Raw genomic sequence first — 20,923 nt, 5'->3', positions numbered from 1 at the left:
ACCGGCAAGAGATAGTAAGGGTGGGGTGTGGGTGAAAGAGGCATGAGATGAAATCAGGTCTAGGCAACCTTTAGGTCTGCACTCACGCGGCATTCAGCCGCACATGTGATGGGCTGCTAAGAATTTAAGCACCTGAACATTGTCCTTTTAGAGTGAAAATCAATCTAAAGCAATGTGTTGAATACAACAGCCCTACCTTTGGAGATCCCATCTTAAGCTGCAAAATCTAACAAAGTGTTGTAAAAAAAGTGGTGCCCAAAAGCGGTCCTTCCCTCGCCTCCCACATCCACCTTTCACAAAGTCAACAGAACATGTTAGTCAGATCATCCAACCTCAACCATTTTGATGGCATTAGGTTTTCGAAAATGCAGAATTTGAACGGTGAGATTTATAAGGTTACTACCAAAAACAAATAAGACTCGGTTCATTGCAGCATCAACAGACACATCCCTCTGTGAGCACTGGGGGTCCATCCCAGATGCACTTGAGGGCTCGTGCTGGACCGACACAGATCTTTGGAGCAGACAGAGATGGACTTACAGGAGCCAGTTGAAGCACACGTCAAGGCTCTCGGAGGGAGGACTGGAGCAAGGAGCCCTGGGGCTTAGGCTGGGTGATATCTTGCGCCCTTGCAATGGGGCCATATTTGAGGAACCGTGGAATGACTGCCTGCCTAGCGCAGTGGCGACGTGAGTCTCCCCCTGAACCGCTATGATGTGGTACCGCCCAGCTCAGCGGGGCTTCTGCAGGGTCGAAAGGGCATTCATATGGGAACCACCAAAATGTTTGCAAGAGAGGCCTGATCGAGAGTCAACAGTGGGGAAAATCTTCGAAAGTATGCAGTGCCCTACTGCAAATGGCAAAGCACGGAAACGGTGCATTGAATTGAAGCTTAAAGCAAGCTTACAGTGCCCAAATGTACGTTTTAATGATTGTAAAACGCCCTACATAACTACAAGCAAGGGCACTGACCTACCTGGAACCTCAAGGGAGCGTGCAACGCCCTCTATGAGATCGACAAGCTAGTAAAGACCAGGATCCGATCTTCAATCCAGGATACGGTGCCATATATGGCATCATTAATCAAGGATACAGCGCCTTAACCAGAACCCTTCGAGCAAGCATTCTGTAATCTACAGGCAATCTTAACACAAAATTAATGGTGTATGTTGTGGACTCTTCAAGTGTGCACACAGCGCCCTAAATGTCATCTTCAAGCTGGTCCGCTGAGCTCCAAAAACAGTATTCAGGTGAGCATACAGCGCCCTAAATGCAAAATTCAAGTATGCATACAGCGCCCTACACCTACGCACCATCTTGAAGCTGATCTCTGACCTCCACATACAGTATTCAGGTGAGCATACAGCGCCCTCCCTACATGTCATCTACAAGCTGGTCCGCTGACCTCCACATACAGTATTCAGGTGAGCATACAGCGCCCTCCCTACATGTCATCTTCAAGCTGGTCCGCTGACCTCCACATACAGTATTCAGGTGAGCATACAGCGCCCTCCCTACATGTCATCTTCAAGCTGGTCTGCTGGCCTCCACATACAGTATTCAGGTGAGCATACTGCGCCCTCCCTACATGTCATCTTGAAACTGGTCCACTGACCTCCACATACCGTATTCAGGTGTGCATACAGCGCCCTCCCTACATGTCATCTTGAAACTGGTCCACTGACCTCCACAAACAGTATTCAAGTGTGCATACAGCGCCCGCCGTACATGTCATCTTCAAGCTGGTCTGCTGACCTCCACATACAGTATTCAGGTGTGCATACAGCGCCCTCCCCATGGCGCCCTCCCTACATGGCGCCCTCCCTACATGTCATCTTCAAGCTGGTCCGCTGACCTCCACAAACAGTATTCAGGTGCGCATACAGCGCCCTCTCAACATGGCATCTTCAAGCTGGTCCGCTGACCTCCACAAACAGTATTCAGGTGCGCATACAGCGCCCTCCCAACATGGCATCTTCAAGCTGGTCCGCTGACCTCCACATACAGTTTTCAGGTGCGCATACAGTGCCCTCCCTACATGTCATCTTCAAGCTGGTCCGCTGACCTCCACATACAGTATTCAGGTGAGCATACAGCGCCCTCCCTACATGGCACCCTCCCTACATGTCATCTTCAAGCTGGTCCGCTGACCTCCACATACAGTATTCAGGTGAGCATACAGCGCCCTCCCTACATGGCGCCCTCCCTACATGGCGCCCTCCCTACATGTCATCTTCAAGCTGGTCCGCTGACCTCCACATACAGTATTCAGGTGAGCATAAAGTGCCCTCCCTACATGGCGCCCTCCCTACATGGTGCCCTCCCTCATGTCATCTTCAAGCTGGTCCGCTGACCTCCACATACAGTATTCAGGTGAGCATACAGCGCCCTCCCTACATGGCGCCCTCCCTACATGTCATCTTCAAGCTGGTCCGCTGACCTCAATATAGAGTATTCAGGTGAGCATACAGCGCCCTCCCTACATGTCATCTTCAAGCTGGTCTGCTGACCTCCACATACAGTATTCAGGTGCGCATACAGCGCCCTCCCTACATGTCATCTTCAAGCTGGTCCGCTGACCTCCACATACAGTATTCAGGTGCGCATACAGCGCCCGCCCTACATGTCATGTTCAAGCTGGTCCGCTGACCTCCACATACAGTATTCAGGTGCGCATACAGCACCCTCCCTACATGTCATCTTCAAGCTGGTCCGCTGACCTCCACATACAGTATCCAGGTGAGCATACAGCGCCCGCCCTACATGTCATCTTCAAGCTGATCCGTTGACCTCCACATACAGTATTCAGGTGATCATACAGCGCCCTTCCTACATGTCATCTTCAAGCTGGTCCGCTGACCTCCACATACAGTATCCAGGTGAGCATACAGCGCCCTCCCTACATGTCATCTTCAAGCTGGTCCACTGACCTCCACATACAGTATTCAGGTGAGCATACAGCGCCCGCCCTACATGTCATGTTCAAGCTGGTCCGCTGACCTCCACATACAGTATTCAGGTGCGCATACAGCGCCCTCCCTACATGTCATCTTCAAGCTGGTCCGCTGACCTCCACATACAGTATTCAGGTGAGCACACAGCGCCCTACATGTCATCTTCAAGCTTGTCCGCTGACCTCCACATACAGTATTCAGGTGTGGATACAGCGCCCTCCCTACATGTCATCTACAAGCTGGTCCGCTGAACTCCACATACAGTATTCAGGTGTGGATACAGCGCCCTCCCTACATGTCATCTACAAGCTGGTCCGCTGACCTCCACATACAGTATTCAGGTGCGCATACAGCGCCCTCCCTACATGTCATCTTCAAGCTGGTCCGCTGACCTCCACATACAGCATTCAGGTGCGGATACAGCGCCCTCCCTACATGTCATCTTCAAGCTGGTCCGCTGACCTCCACATACAGTATTCAGGTGTGGATACAGCGCCCTATATGTCATCTTCAAGCTGGTCCGCTGACCTCCACATACAGTATTCAGGTGTGGATACAGCGCCCTACATGTCATCTTCAAGCTGGTCTGCTGACCTCCACATACAGTATTCAGGTGCGGATACAGCGCCCTCCCTACATGTCATCTACAAGCTGGTCCGCTGACCTCCACATACAGTATTCAGGTGAGCATACAGCGCCCTCCCTACATGTCATCTACAAGCTGGTCCGCTGACCTCCACATACAGTATTCCGGTGAGCATACAGCGCCCTCCCTACATGTCATCTACAAGCTGGTCCGCTGACCTCCACATACAGTATTCAGGTGAGCATACAGCGCCCTCCCTACATGTCATCTACAAGCTGGTCCGCTGACCTCCACATACAGTATTCAGGTGAGCATACAGCGCCCTCCCTACATGTCATCTACAAGCTGGTCCGCTGACCTCCACATACAGTATTCAGGTGAGCATACAGCGCCCTCCCTACATGTCATCTTCAAGCTGGTCCGCTGACCTCCACATACAGTATTCAGGTGAGCATACAGCGCCCTCCCTACATGTCATCTTCAAGCTGGTCCGCTGACCTCCACATACAGTATTCAGGTGTGGATACAGCGCCCTACATGTCATCTTCAAGCTGGTCCGCTGACCTCCACATACAGTATTCAGGTGTGGATACAGCGCCCTACATGTCATCTTCAAGCTGGTCCGCTGACCTCCACATACAGTATTCAGGTGTGGATACAGCGCCCTACATGTCATCTTCAAGCTGGTCTGCTGACCTCCACATACAGTATTCAGGTGCGGATACAGCGCCCTCCCTACATGTCATCTACAAGCTGGTCCGCTGACCTCCACATACCGTATTCAGGTGAGCATACAGCGCCCTCCCTACATGTCATCTACAAGCTGGTCCGCTGACCTCCACATACAGTATTCAGGTGCGCATACAGCGCCCTCCCTACATGTCATCTACAAGCTGGTCCGCTGACCTCCACATACAGTATTCAGGTGAGCATACAGCGCCCTCCCTACATGTCATCTACAAGCTGGTCCGCTGACCTCCACATACAGTATTCCGGTGAGCATACAGCGCCCTCCCTACATGTCATCTACAAGCTGGTCCGCTGACCTCCACATACAGTATTCAGGTGAGCATACAGCGCCCTCCCTACATGTCATCTACAAGCTGGTCCGCTGACCTCCACATACAGTATTCAGGTGAGCATACAGCGCCCTCCCTACATGTCATCTTCAAGCTGGTCCGCTGACCTCCACATACAGTATTCAGGTGAGTATACAGCGCCCTCCCTACATGTCATCTTCAAGCTGGTCCGCTGACCTCCACATACAGTATTCAGGTGAGCATACAGCGCCCTCCCTACATGTCATCTTCAAGCTGGTCCGCTGACCTCCACATACAGTATTCAGGTGTGGATACAGCGCCCTACATGTCATCTTCAAGCTGGTCCGCTGACCTCCACATACAGTATTCAGGTGTGGATACAGCGCCCTACATGTCATCTTCAAGCTGGTCTGCTGACCTCCACATACAGTATTCAGGTGCGGATACAGCGCCCGCCCTACATGTCATCTACAAGCTGGTCCGCTGACCTCCACATACCGTATTCAGGTGAGCATACAGCGCCCTCCCTACATGTCATCTACAAGCTGGTCCGCTGACCTCCACATACAGTATTCAGGTGAGCATACAGCGCCCTCCCTACATGTCATCTACAAGCTGGTCCGCTGACCTCCACATACAGTATTCAGGTCAGCATACAGCGCCCTCCCTACATGTCATCTACAGGCTGGTCCGCTGACCTCCACATACAGTATTCAGGTGAGCATACAGCGCCCTCCCTACATGTCATCTACAAGCTGGTCCGCTGACCTCCACATACAGTATTCCGGTGAGCATACAGCGCCCTCCCTACATGTCATCTACAAGCTGGTCCGCTGACCTCCACATACAGTATTCAGGTGAGCATACAGCGCCCTCCCTACATGTCATCTACAAGCTGGTCCGCTGACCTCCACATACAGTATTCAGGTGAGCATACAGCGCCCTCCCTACATGTCATCTTCAAGCTGGTCCGCTGACCTCCACATACAGTATTCAGGGGAGCATTCAGCGCCCTCCCTACATGTTGAGCATACAGTACTCCGCGTCAAACACTGAAGCAAGCATCCAGCGCTCTACACGCAGTCTTATGGCAGGGATCCGGGCTCTACTTTAAGGGTTCAATCGTGCACACAGTGAAGATGTAAGCAAGCATTCAGTGTCGCCAATGGGCTCATCAAGAGAGCGCACCGTGTGCTACACAGAATCTTCCAATGAGCACACACTGGCCTCCCCATAACCTTTAGTGAATAGATAGCGCCCTGCATCGAATCTTCGTGTAGGCACATACTGCCCTCAGTGGAACCTATATGTGAATGTATAGCACCCTTCATGGAACTAAATACATATGCACTCCTGCAAGTGAGCCCTCAGTGCCATGATGCATGTATTAAAACTCTAGGAGTGGGCATACAGCGCCCTATACTGAAGAGGCAAATGAGCATACAGAGCCCCCCATATGCCCTGTAACTGAGACGAGTGCCCTCTGTTGGTCCTACCAGCAGCTGCAGGGCACTGCCACGGAGTATTTACCTGACCCGTAGGAACCTTCAGTCGCTGGTGTCCATCTTGCGGCTCTGCTGTCCGCGGGGTGCCACCGTGCGCCTCCATCGTCCGGGCAGTCCACTTGGCAGCAGTGCCCCTGAGCACCCACCGAGCCCCCAGGGCTCTGTCCATCGTGCCTGCAGCTGCTTGGCCAACACCAGCCAGGTCTGCGCTCCGCCACTACACCCAGAGACCTCCGTGGCACGGCCAGGGGGAGACCTCGCAGGCCATCCAGTGAAAGCGTCAGTGCCAGGGGAGATTGTCACACGGCAGGAACCGACAACCTTGCACACTTGTGCAAGAAAGACAAGAACCAGTAAAAAAAAGGGAGCCAGGAAATGCTAAGTCACTTAAAGCGAGAATGACACTTCCTCCCCCACCTCCTCTCGCCCCCCATCGACTGCGCAAGAAAACCACCACTGGAACATTTCATTCTTTGAGCAAGAGTCGCTTCTCATCAGTGCCTCTGCGCCCACCTCCCGATGTAGGAACGCTTCGGGGCGCCGTGACCCGACCCTGAGGGATACAGAATGAAACTGGGAGCTGTAAGAACTACAGCAGAGGTGGAGTAGTATTTAAAATAAGCGCACAAGACTATTGCCAGAGAGGCCCTTATATAGGAGGGAATATTCTCGCATAGCGCTCTGTGCAAAGCAAATAACCTCTTGGTGCTTGGGAGCACTTAGAATGAGACTTGGGTCAAAGCAATGGAAACCCGATGCCTCAACGGCAGTGCCAGATTCTTCCACTGTCCACCAGTGCTAGCTATTGACACTGCCCCACAGTGCCACAATTGTATAGCGCCTACCAGCTTCACACAGCACTTTATAATCAGGACTCCCTGGCCCCAGATCCTCCTACTAACGCCCTATCATGCCAACTCCTTACACTTGCTACCAGCGTGGCGTCTAACATGGCTCACCAGCGCCAGAATACTCGACTGCCAGTGGTAACCACTCACAGCGCCTACTAGTGGCGCAACTGTAAACTGCCTGCCACCTTCTCTCTGCCAGTTTCTCATAGGGCGCTGGCCCCAGCTCCTCACACTGCCCATCATGGCTGGCTTTTCACAGTGCTAGCTTCCCACACTCCACCACAGTGCCAGCTCCCCACACTGCCCACCAATAGGCACCCCAATGTGCCGGAGTGATAGTATAACTCTTAACGCAACTTATCAGTGAAAACTCCTTACACTACCGGCAGCTCGCACTTCTACCAGTGCAAATGTATCCGCGTCCCACCACTGCCACCCCTCTGCAGAATGACAGACTGCCCTGCCAGCAGCAGACTGCCACACTGCCTACCAGTGCCAATACCTTACACTGAGCATCAGCACCAGAATGGCACAATGTCCTACCAGGGTCAACCCCGTACACTGCCCCCTACTGCAGAAGACATGGGAAAGTGTCTACCCAGGGGCGGCTCTAGGCTCATGGCGGCCCTGGGCCAGGAGCGTAGGTAGGGGGCCCCGGAAGAGGCGGTCCGGGATGGGCGTAGCGCGAAAGGCCAGTGAAGTTGGGGGGGAGTCAGGGTGTTTGGAAGTGAAACAGAGCCGGAGGCCGCCAAATACCTGCCAGGGGACAACACGAAAATATATATCCATCCTCAGAGGATTATTATATTAAGGATATATATGGGCGTGGTGGCCCCTGGGGTTTTGTGGCCCTGTGCAGGTGCACAGCTTGCACATGCCTAAGGCCGCCCCTGATCTACCCATTGCCAGCTCTTTAATCTGCCCACAAGTGGAGAGTGGAAAACCGCCACACCAGGACCAGCTCTTTACACTGCCCACCAGTAAAGAAAGACTGGCAAAATGTCACACAGATGCCAGAGCGGCCCACTGATCCCAGCTCCTTTATGCCCATCAGTGCCGGAATAGCAGACTATCCGATTACTGTCATGATGGCACACCGCAGCACGGGTGCCAGCTCCTCACATACACTGTCCCTCAGTGCCAGACTGACACCACACTGCCACACCAGTGCCAGATCCTGACATGGCCTATCAGTGTCCGCTCCCTACATACACTGTCCGTCACTGCCAGACTGCCACATTGCCACATCAGTGCCAGATCTGGGCACTACCGCACTGGTGCCAGCTCCTTACAAACATCGTGGCTGACAAGACTCGCAGATGGGGGGGGCAAGGGGTTGAGCGGGAGGATGGGAGGTTTAATGCGAAAAAAAAGTTAACTTACCTTCGCTGACCCAGTCCTGCGTCATGTCTGCTCCTCTCATATTGGTTTCTACAGTTTCAGTTGGTATTTCTGTTTCATATAATTTAGCCTTTGATTTTCCACTCGGCATGCAATGCTACAAGTAAATCCAGTGAATACTTTCTGCACCTCAGAGTTCCATGACCTTCTAAAGGAACTAAGCAAACACAAGGAAATGATGGACGGAGTCTGAAACTTTTCAGACACTCTCCCCCAGTCACAGATCTTGGATGAATCCATCATCATTCTTCAGCTCACTTCGCAACCCCAGTTCAGACCCAGCCATATGCAAATCAGTCTTGACCCTGTTCCTCATGGGAACAGTCCAGCCCGAACTGCCAAGCCAGGTCCTCCCTGGACCAGAAACAGCAACCTGGTACCGGTTTTGGGGTAACACCTCTCATCAGCCAGGCTAACTTGAATCCATAGGGAGAGTGAGCAAGGGACCCACGTCTGGGCATACCCTGCCAACTTAGGGAGAACAAAGCAAAGGCAAGGAGATGATAGACGGAGTCGGAGCGCCCAAAACTTTCAGACACTCTTCCAACCCCCCCCCTAAGTCACAGATCTGGGATGAATACATAATCGTTGTTTAGCTCCCTTCACCATCCCACCAGTTTAGACCCAGCCATATGCAAATCAATCTTGACCCTGTTCCTCAAGGGAACAGCCCAGCCCGAACTGCCAAGCCAGGTCTTCCCTGGACCAGAAACAAGCATTCTGGGAACTCGGCATTCGGCTTTATTCCTCTGTACAGTCATAGAACTCCTTGGTAGGATTGGATGAAATTTAAAGTACGCCAACGTTATTCATTTAATTTCAGGACTTTCCCATTTCACAAAATTCCCAGAATTAAGCCATTAGGCAATTTCACATAATGATATGCCGGTCAGAGTAAAAATGTAGCATGAAATGCATCATTCACAGTAAAAACGAACTGAAAACGCACGTGGACCAAAAAGTTCAAGCAGCTTTTCATGGTGCTTTTGTCTTTGCACTTTTGTTTTTGGGGCGCAGCATGTTCTTGCATCAAAAATGTATGCGAGGATGCTTTTGCGTATTAAAATATAGAGCAAAATGACAGATTTGCATTTTGTGAAATTTCAGAATTTCGCACAAATTTCCTACTCCTTGCTAACTTGCAATACCCTTATAATGTACAGCCACGGGTACTTTATCCCATACAAAAAAACAATAACAATGATAACTACAATAACAAATCTTTGCAAAGTAGTGTGGTGACTAATATTGCTTTGCTCTGGGGCCATACCAGTTGAAAGGTGCATTTGTGCAGCCCAGGTTTGCATAATTATTTCCTCATCTCAAAGAGTCCCCTTCAGAACAGCAATATCTATTGATTGGTCTATATATAAGAACATATGTGGTACAGGCTATTGTATTACCGATAAAGGGCCAGGTGTACCAACATTAAGAATTATGATTCCCAAATATTTTAATTCTTACTGATTAGTAGTTTGAAATTTTCAATTCATAATGTACAACAATTTTATTTTCAAAATAGCAATTCGTAGTTGGTCGAAAATCGACCTACCTCCTTGTACGGGACCGGGAGCAGAAGGTGCAGAAGGAACTGAGTCAGACACTTGCAGTAATGATTTCAAGGAGGGTTTTATTTTCATGTACACTTTTCTTCTCCTGTTAGAGAGTCTTATCCGTGCAAACTCGTCCGGCTCAGTTCTGACGCCCTTGGGGAAAGCCGGGAGTTCCAGGGTGGTTCTGCCTCGCAGGGGATGAGTTTCCGTCAGACCGGAGGTTCAGCAAGGTCCTTTCTCAGGCGGTTTCCCAATATGGGCCAGGACCGTAAAGAAAGGAGAAAGAAGAGCAATCCCTGGGATGTCCTGCGTAGGACGTTCGAGGTGGGCCGGGAGTGAGGGAAACCAAGTGCAGAGTGTCTTTACAGCGGACGGTACTGTGCCTTTCGTGCTCGTGAGGGGAAAGGAACAGGGAGACTATACACTATGTACACTGGCTTGTCAGTCGATAGGCTGGCCACTCCGACCTACCCAACCCGCCACTCTGCCCCGAACCTTTGTGAGCCACGCTCCTCCCGCGGGAACGTGGCGGGGTGATTCGCCGAGACGTTGGCCTCCTGGCTTGACGTCCACTGCTGGGCTCGTCGGGGCTTCTTCTTCGTCTTCACCGCACTGCTTTGAATCAGATCTCGCTCTCCACTCTTCTCTCTCCAGGGAAACGCCGTCCGCTGTCTTCCAGGGTCCTTCTCCTTTTGGCTCTGTGATGCTCCAGATGGGCGGAGTCTCGTATTCCTCACAGGCGGAATTAAAAGCGCCTTGTCCTTTTTCAATCCAGTCTTCCCAACGGTGCTCAGTGTCTGCAAGTGGCCACTCCTCCGGGTAAGGGGAGGAAGGCTGTTGGGTGGGAACAGAAAGGGGCGACAAGGGAACAGCTGACCACCAGTCTCGTGAAGTATCAAGTTCCTCACAATTTTCCACACAGTGGCGTCCAGCCCCGTCACACTCCTAAATATTAAGGATTTAGGTCACAACTTGCGACCTATTAAGAATGGCAGTCATTACAAGGTTAGTGGCCTTTCGGAGTCAGCAGACCACCATGTTTGAGACAGATATTTAATAAACCATTTTTTTAATGCAGCCCATATTCCTTAAAGGAAAACGGGATACGTTTCAAAAAAGAAAATGAAATGTTTAAGTTTAATTTTTTAAGATTAGGCAGTGGTCCATTGTACCACTCTCTGCTTCTAAAAAAATATTTTGTTTAACTCTCAAAGGAGAAAGGGTCCCATGGGGACCCATTTCAATTTGTGAATGGGTTACCACTAATTTTTAATTGATGTTAAAGTTTTACTGTTTTGCCACCAGAGTTCAGTCACAGAACATTAATGCATACCTCTGCAATTCGATATTTGGAAGGAATGCCGTAAACATGCCTCTTTCAAATACAGAGTCAGAATCGGGTCTCGAACACAAATTGCGATTCGGTAACAAGTTACCAGATCGCAATTTGCCTTTGATACATTGAATGCAACTTTTTTTAAGTTACCGACATTTTGATTCTGTGAATTGGCCATTTGCGACATCAACAATCTTTGTACATCTGCCCAGATTTTCTTATCACTATTTCATACAATATTATAGTTATGTCATGTATTACCAAAATGTACACACCTTTTTTTAATTTTTATTTTAACTTGATCTTTATTATCTGTACATTTATGTGGAACTTATGTTTAATTTTTGTTTGAAAATATAAATGAAAAGGTAAAAAAGTAGATATTAGGTAGACTTGAGATGGTGCAGAGAAGAGCCTGAAAAAGGTGTGCAAGACCTTTGCCAACAACATAATGAAAAGAGTTGCAAGAAAAGATATCTCAGTGAGCATGACTGGGGGCCAAAACAACATAGTAGTGGGGGGAAAGAGTTAGCATTTTCAGATTCACTTGGGCCAGGGATATAAAAGCAACAGAGGAGATGGACAGGTTCCTGCTGAAGTGTGGCTCTACAAAAAGAGTTGAGTCTCAAAAATGTTTGTAAGTGCAACCAGCACCCTTCAGGCATGCGTGTGTAATAGGACCCGTACCCTCCAGTTCTGCCCCCGCCTCCCCTTCTACATGAATACCCAATGCAACCTCCCCCACATTGTAATAACAAGAGATTCAGGTGGGGTAAAAAGGCCATGTTTAATCACAACATTGAATAAACATGACAAGCGCATAGCATGCATAATTGGTATTCAAAATCACATTTTCAAGACATTTTATGTACCTTTCACATTCCCAGCCCTAAGGGAGGAGTCCCATCTGGTTCGCATCTCGCACTGGGTATCCTATGCCAGGTGCCGTGCACCTGCACCTTAGAGTGGTGGGCCCGCACCCATGGTCCTTGTCCGGCATTACCAGGGCCCACCCCCCCTACCACCAGGCTGCCCTGGGACGCCCGGGAGGCACGAAATCTGTCGCCCTAGCCTCCGCAGCCGGTGGTGACTTCCTCCCTGTGGAGAGCTTACCATATCCCCCCTCAGAGCTGGCCTATGGAGTCCGCCAAGCGGCCTCCCATCAACTACTGTTTATTGATCGCAGGTCACATTTCCGCAACAACGCCCCCCTCAAACCACTATTCTCAGGGACAGGTGGGTGGGAGTTCGCAAAGCAGGCTGGTCCGGCGCCTGGAGACGGCAGTAACGGGGCACTGTGCAGTCCTGGAGTGGTGGAGGGAACAGAGACCCCGGTCACCGGGAGTTGACCCTAAATAGGCCAAAGGTCTCCACCCCCCCACCACTCTGGATGTGCGCCATCGCCCGTGACCCGGAAGTACAAAGGGGCGGCCGGTCGCCGATTGGCTGCCCGGCCGCCCAACCACCATAACTGCTGGGCGGGGCCCGGAGGTGCCGGGTCCTAAGGGCGCGCCTCGCGATACTCTGCTCTTGGCATATGATGTGTGGTGTTCAAGGCTTCGCTGCCATGGCAAGGCTGGTGCGGATTTGCTTTGGGGGCTCATTGCGAGCCCCCAGGGGAGTGGGGGGTTCCCATGGTACCCCCCTGCTTGTCCATGCACTAGGTGGCAGGCACTGCGCGGTGCCTGCCACGTTATGCATGGAAATTCACAATATGGCATTTTACCATTGCGGGGTGTGCTGCAGCCTGGTTGAAATGCCAGACGTGACCGCCGTGGTGGCGGTTGAATCATGATCAGGGGTGCGAGATGGCGGGCATGGCCAGGGCTGCCCGCCATCCTAATAGGCCCCTATGTGAGGTAAAGGACCTACCATCGCGCAGCAGGCCATTAAAATTGACAGACTATGGGATCTAACAATCCTCAGATGCCTTGACGGTTACTGCTTTTTCATTAGTAACACTGTTGATGCTGGACTAAGTAGTTTAACAATCGACTGAGGTTAGAAATTAATCTTAATTTTTGGTACTTTCACATTATTTGATGCATCTAAACAACTGTAATGAAATAAGCCGCCACAAAAGCTACCACTGGACACGCAATCGTTCATTAAATGCTACCCCCATTCCTCAAAAAAGAAATCCGCGCCCGCATTTTATGTTTCCATGTCAGTTTGTTTGCTGTGGTGTTGGGTCCTGGCCTCATACGTATGGTGACTTTTTATAATTTTTAGGTCTCGCCCTGGAACAGGGACAGAGACTCTATAGCTGGCGGATGCCGGGGAATGAGGGACAAGAAACTGGCACGATTTTTAGCATTCGGATTTGGCTGCGCGAACGCGCACGTTCCGTCCTGCGCCGCCCTCCCAGCCTACTGCGCATGCGCCGCCCTCCCAGCCTACCGCGCATGCATGCATGCACACAGACACAGACACACACACACACACACGTCGCAGACAGACACTCGCTCACACACACACCCCCTCCCCCACAGTCACACACACGCACTCCAAGACACATACACACACGCACGCACACACATACACAGGCCGCCCCCCCCCCCGCGCCTACATGCTCCTCTCCCTCCGCCCGCCCGCCGCTCAGCAACGCACTCACCGGCTTCCTCTCCTCAGCTGCAAGGCCCGGCAGCAGGACTCTTCTTCCCTCCTTCGGCACCGGGGCGCAGGGTAGGCTCCTGCCTGCTCCGGTGCTCCCTGCTCCCAACACGGCTCCAATCGCGGCTCTTCCGTGGGAGGCGGGGTAGGCTCCCGCCCTCCTACTTCCTGTTTCCGGGTGTCGCGCCGGCCTGCCTGACTTCCTGGTCGCAGGCCGGCAGAGTAACGAGGATGTTTTGCGGTATGTATTTATTTATTTAATTATGCATTTTTATATAGCGCAGACTTTACCCGAAGGCGGTATTTATTTATTTATGTATTTATGCATTTTTATATAGCGCGGACTTTACCCGAAGGCGGTATTTCTTTATTCATGTATTTATGCATTTTTATATAGCGCGGACTTTACCCGAAGGCGGTAATGCTTGCCTTAGCGTAATGGTGTTCCTTCTTAATTTATTGGTGGTGTCCCTGTTAGAATTATTCCCACTTTTAGTCTAGCAATGCTTGGCATGATGTTGGCATCTTTGGCATTATTGAGCCCATCCCTGGTATAATGGGACCACAACGTATTGTGGGCATTCTTGACACAATTGTGCTTCTCTTCACCAGCGGTGATGGTCATCCCTGGCATGCGATGGGTGTTCATGGAATTGGATGTTGATATGTAGACATGTAAAGCCAGACTCTGTCCATGGGGCAGTAATATTCATGAGTACTTGATGACATGGAGATCAAAGATACAACTAAAACTGAAAAGCCATTATTTTGAGAGACTGTCATATTTGTTTTTGGGAATCAGAAATATTTATTAAAATGAAATGCTTGTAATACCAAGCCAATGCATGATTACCAGCTGTGATCGTGTTTTCAAAATGTTTGTAAAGTTGATATTAAAGTGATAATTCATGCTAATTTCTGTAGTCTTATTTACACCTTGTTTACAATTATACTATACTACTAATGTATGTTTACTAGCCATAACTGTACTGTTATATGTTACATTTTAATTACAGTGTTTGCCTTTTACAATCATTTTCTTACAAACTACCTCATAAAACAAAAATATTTATGGCTAAAATATTTTGCACTGTTTGCACAATATATTTGTGATGTTTACACTTACCTATTTGAAATTAAAATGTACAAATGGACATTTAGTCAATTACCATTAAAAAGTTTAACTTTTTTGCTAAGATATTCTTGTAATCTTTTATGCAAACAAATTTAAATACTGCATAAATAATTTTAACAACAAATACTTTATATGTAGCTTTTTATGTACATAAGAAAACTATAGCATAAAGCAAAAAACATTGCCATTTACAATAATAATAGCTCAAACTTAAATAATGCGAGACCTATTGCATTGCAAATGCTTGTTTCTTTCTGCACTCAAAAAGAATGAAGAGACCGCGGGGTCGCTGACGACACGCACATGGTCATATTTACCATTCTCGAAGCACACACAGGACTGAATTATCTTGGTGGGTAAATGTAGCTGTGGCACAAGAGCGTTTACAGACCCAGGCCCAAAGATATGTTGCCTTTGGCAGTTTTTCTTTCCCCAAGCCTCACAACCATTTTTAGGACACTTGTAATTTGACGCCCTCTTGTGGTCATTTGTGGTGCTACCACAGCGGTCCTGCGTTCATGATAAAATAACATGGGTTTTGGAGCCGGACATTTAAAGCCAGTTATTAATCCACGGGAGGCATATCGGCTTAAGTCACACAAGCTGGACAAGGACGAAAATACCACATTAGCACATGAACTCGATAGCTCTCCCACACCTATATCTCATCTCTCCAAAGAGTCAGTTTCTTGTGTAAGAGTTTCATTAGAGTGCCATTAGTACAGGCTGTATTGGGAGCAAACTGATTGGCTGTCTTGCGCTCATGTGATAAGAGGTGTCAGTATTAAAGTTCAAATAAATACTCGCGTTCTCTTTGCTGAATCCTGTATCCCGGCTATAAGGATAGCTCAGTTACCTAAATAAAGCTGGGTTCTCCGCTACACTGTGGCCCAAATAGCTAGGTAGAAGGCAACTTAAACCAAGTTAATGTTACTCCTTTTATTGACCACAGACGGAGGCAGCCCTGCCGAGGACTCAGAGGTCAGTCACAGATCTCCACGGGGGGCTCCCAAATAGGCTGAGTCAGCACTTTGCCTCTGCTGGAGAAAGCTACGGAGCAGTGTTTGGAAGCAAGGACGCCTCGGCAGATGCCGGACGGACATATCTCCGGAGTGCACATTCTGTCTCACTGAGGGGTGAGGAAAGCAACAGTAACAACATGCATAGAAAGAAGGACAGATGTTAGTAATGACCATGTGGACAAAACTGGACACTTAACGTGACTCAAGTGTTAAGTTCTCCAACAGAAACCCTTGGGAGCTGGGGGGCATATTATCAACGATTTTAAATAATTATCGCAAAGCGCGCTTAGCGCTGTTTTTTTTGTCGCCAGCTATCCCTAGATTTCCTCACCGTGATAGCGCAGTATTATCAACGCATATCGTAAAGGCGATAGGTAATCCACCTCCCATTGACAAGATGATTAAGGTAAGTTTTTTTGAGGTGTTAAATTCCAGCGATAAGCGCGGTTAGCGCGAGTTTTATCACTTCGCGGGCATTAATAATAGAGGGTAGTTGTGTTTGCGACTGTTTCAATGGAGTTTAAGTCAGGAACGCCTACTTTGCATGTCATTAGCGATACATATCACTGAAATGTAAAGCGAAAAGGAAAACAGCTAATATCGTCGGAAAACAAGCGCTAAAGCTTGTTAGCGAGTCCTTGTTAATGGTGCAATATAAAAATTGCCGCTTTATCGCCAGGAAGTGCCGCTAAACTAGCGAAAACTCGCTTGATAATATGCCCCCGGGTATTTAAGAAATTATCAGCAGAGACACAGTGAATATATACCAACTGTCTTGCATGTAGATGGGTAGACATTTTTGGCTTCAGTACTTTTGTTAGAGAAACCCAGACTAAGCCATTGGCTAATAATTAAAAGCCATATTAAAAGAGGGTCCGCTCAGACTGATCTGGCTGATATCGCCACTGAAACCTCGTATAAGAATTACTGTTCGCTATTTGAAGAGACGCACTTGCACGCTAAATATGCACAACATCGACAACCGTCAGGTAGGAAGGTGCCAATGCAGAGGACGCGAAATGTTTTTCTCTCATTAGAAAATAAAAGTTGATAGAAAAAGATGCCACTTGCTAGGAGACAATGTTGGTTTTGTACCTCAAATATACAAACTCTTGTTCGCATAATGTTCTGCGATGGCATGGAGTCCTACAAACCGTCGAATATTTAACACCAGGCCTCTCGGGCTTTGTAACATATTAAAAGAAAAGTCATTCAGTATTCTTTATGAATCTTAAAAATCTGGATGTAAGTAAATCTATTGTGATGATTCTTGACGGTTTTAAATACATACAGGCACATGCATTAACCTTTTTAGCGAGCGTAAACGGTGCGATTCTCAAAAATCGGCTGTTTGCGCCCGCAAAAAGGGCTTTTGCAATGCCTTAAATTGCAATTGCATTTAAGGAATCACAATTTGCCATTCCTTAAATGCAATGCAGTAACCACTTTTAAATAGCGATTTCGCTATTTAGGGCCTCAAATCATCGAGCAATTGAACTGGTCGGTAATTTGCAAAAACGTTGAAAAATGCACTAAAGTGCATTTTCCAAAGTTTCATGTGCATGCCCTTGGGGCATGTGTGTGAGGAACATGGGTGCACATCACAATTCCAGAGGTGCAACAGGGTGTCCTTTTGACTCCCTTGCACCCTTGAAATTGCATGCGCAATTTGAGAGTACCTATTGGTACTCGCATATTGAGCATGCAATTTCCCATTCATTCCTATGGGCCTGTAGGCCCATAGGAATGAATGGGGAGCCATTCCTCAATTGCGACTCGCAATTTGCGAGCCGCGATTAAGGAATGTTTAGAAATCGCTATTTTTATAGGGATTCCTACATGCATACGCGTTTGTGAGTCCTTAATTGCTATTAATTAATAATCACAATTAAGTACTCGCAAAATCATACCGTGATGCATGTGCCCCATAGGCTTTTAAATGGCAAGCATTTCATGAAGTTTATTATGGTTTACGGTAAACTCAAATAAACTTTATACAAACAATGGTGGGAATAGCAGGTCACGTCAGCATTTACTATATTTGCAATATGTCTTATCTAAAAATCTTTGTCAAAACCATCTATTTCTAAGCTGGTGGCCGAGGGATAAGTGGCACATGTGACGCCTCAGGAACGACTGCCAAGAAGACACTGCCAGGATCTGCAGATCCTCCCTCCCTCTCCCCCCCCCCCCCCCCCCCCCCACCCCCCACGCTGCACGACCGGTAAAAACATTCCATCTGTTTACATAACACGATGCTGCATTCCAGCCAGGACAGCAGAAGTTATGGCACCCACAGGCGCACTGGGCATGCGTACAACAGCCAGGACAGCAGAAGTTATGGCATCCACAGGCGCACTGGGCATGCGTACAACACTCCAAATGAACCCGGAAGCTTAAAGGTCAACAATGCATCTGGAGACTATCAGTGGTGAGCCCTGGGGCTGCACCACAACAACTCTCTATTGAAGCATTAAAAAAAAAACTAAGAAATCTATTATGCACCAGTTCGTGATACTTGCATAAAAGGAAATTAGGAATACAGTATTTGCTGCAAGCTAAAGGTTAGCCTCTGGGTTAATATCAATGAGAGGGTTTTCTCATAATTTTTACTATGTTTCTGTAGTAATAACAATGGAAATAATATATTTTATTTGATTTTCAGACTAGGTCCTATGTTTCAGTACCAGGGTGAAGGCTTTGCGATGGTTACCATCTTTCTTACATAGCCGCACTTCTCAGGTGGCTCAAAAACCTTTTCTATCAGAGGTTTTTCCGCTGCAGCAGTGGGTGTTGCAAGGCTTAGTGTTCAGCCCTACCTTATTCAATCTTTATATGCGCCCCCAGCTGATATCATCAAGCGTTACAGCTTTAACATTGTGTCATACACCAATGATACGCCGCTTATTATCACCCCGCGTCTCGGGTGAAGGAGACACTGTGGCTCTGTTAAGATCCTGTCTGTGTGAACTGGCTGAGTGGATGGACCAAAGCTGTCTCAAGTTTAATGCTGGGAAAACAGAGGGTCTTATTTTGGGGGAGCAGCCATCAATTTGGTCCTCGGCTTAGTGGCCGGATTCACTAGTGCCTGTACTGGACCCTAAGCTGAAAGTTAAGAACCGGGGCATCTGGTTTGATGCTGGGCTCTTGTTTGCCAGTCAGATTACCAGTCCAGCGGGGAAATGTCTTGGAATTTTGAAGACCCTGAAAAACAATTTTTGGGACTCCTTCCAGAGGCCGCAAGAAAGTCAGTGATCCAGGCCTTGGTCATGTCACTATCTAGATTGATGCGACTGCAGAGGGTGCAGAATGCAACAGCTCGGCTGGTGCTTAATCTCCCAAGGCAGTCTGCTATGGGCCCAGCTCTTGTCACACTGCACTGACAGCCACTGGGTAAGGGAGTGTCCTTGAAAGCTATGTGCTTCTGCCACCGCATTCTGAATGGAAAAGAACCTCGCTATCTGCACCCTCTTGTCAAAATGTACATACCCAGTGTGAGAAGGTGGCCTGATATGCAGTGCTCACTATTCTAGTGAACACTATGTATCAGTCCAGCAACCCTTATTGATGATTGGTTGTAAGTCAACCTTATAGACCAGCTATCCTAGTAGCGTGGATACGAGCAGTCTAAGGCTAAAGACTCGAGAGGGCGTGTTAAGCCAGCTGTTTACCACACATATACCCCTTGAACACCAAGTGAAAGGACACCACACAAGTGTTATGAAAATAAACAGTTATTTATTAAGTATCACAACAGCCCTGTACTCTTTATGAGGACAGGGTACTAAGCACAAACCAAACTCTTACAAAAATACTTAAGTTAGCACAGTATATACAAATGCCCGAGGGGCACGGAAAACCATATACTTGAAAAGTGGAATGCGAAATTACTAGCAGGTAAGTACAGTACTATTAGCTTTTGGAATCGCTAGGACTTGACTAGGGAATCGTTGACCAGCTAAGTACCCTGAGGCGGAAGCCGGGGTGTCTGGGCTGCTACAGAACTAGCGTTTATTTTAAAATCTTGCCTATTTGCACTGTGTTCATGTTTTTATGCTCGATCTGATTACTACCAAAAACGCACTAAACAGCGCCTGAAGGGGAAGATCTAAATCCCTCATCAGCGTCGCTGCACCACGTGACTCGGGGCCACGCCCACCCTCGTAGCCACGCCCACTCCAGGAAGTATAAATTCGCCGTGCTCGCTCTAAGCCGGTGTTGACCAGCTAAGTACCCTGAGGCGGAAGCCGGGGTGTCTGGGCTGCTACAGAACTAGCGTTTATTTTAAAATCTTGCCTATTTGCACTATGTTCATGTTTTTATGCTCGATCTGATTACTACCAAAAACGCACTAAACAGCGCCTGAAGGGGAAGATCTAAATCCCTCATCAGCGTCGCTGCACCACGTGACTCGGGGCCACGCCCACCCTCGTAGCCACGCCCACTCCAGGAAGTATAAATTCGCCGTGCTCGCTCTAAGCCGGTGTTGACCAGCTAAGTACCCTGAGGCGGAAGCCGGGGTGTCTGGGCTGCTACAGAACTAGCGTTTATTTTAAAATCTTGCCTATTTGCACTGTGTTCATGTTTTTATGCTCGATCTGATTACTACCAAAAACGCACTAAACAGCGCCTGAAGGGGAAGATCTAAATCCCTCATCAGCGTCGCTGCACCACGTGACTCGGGGCCACGCCCACCCTCGTAGCCACGCCCACTCCAGGAAGTATAAATTCGCCGTGCTCGCTCTAAGCCGGTGTTGACCAGCTAAGTACCCTGAGGCGGAAGCCGGGGTGTCTGGGCTGCTACAGAACTAGCGTTTATTTTAAAATCTTGCCTATTTGCACTGTGTTCATGTTTTTATGCTCGATCTGATTACTACCAAAAACGCACTAAACAGCGCCTGAAGGGGAAGATCTAAATCCCTCATCA

The 20,923-nt window shown here is 48.6% G+C and overlaps 1 protein-coding gene across 7 annotated transcripts in view; it reads right to left on the bottom strand.

Annotated features, from left to right (window-relative positions):
• NBEAL2 (neurobeachin like 2) overlaps positions 1-20,923 on the bottom strand; it is a 750,879-nt gene that overhangs the window by 501,627 nt on the left and 228,329 nt on the right. For 3 of the 7 annotated variants that reach the window (XM_086940995.1, XM_086940996.1, XM_086941001.1), the window contains exon 1: positions 6,111-6,345. The exons of 3 other annotated variants lie outside the window; for them this stretch is intronic. In XM_086940995.1, the coding sequence (XP_086797121.1) occupies positions 6,111-6,254 (144 nt within the window). In that variant the 5' untranslated portion in view covers positions 6,255-6,345. Of the gene's footprint in view, positions 1-6,110; positions 6,396-20,923 lie in introns of those variants that run through there. One more of the 7 variants, XM_086940999.1, reaches the window with a different exon arrangement.

Source organism: Lissotriton vulgaris, chromosome 10, assembly GCF_964263255.1.
Source record: "Lissotriton vulgaris chromosome 10, aLisVul1.2, whole genome shotgun sequence".
Taxonomy (NCBI): domain Eukaryota; kingdom Metazoa; phylum Chordata; class Amphibia; order Caudata; family Salamandridae; genus Lissotriton; species Lissotriton vulgaris.
Note: the sequence above shows the minus strand (reverse complement) of the source record. Positions and strands in the feature narration are given on the sequence as shown.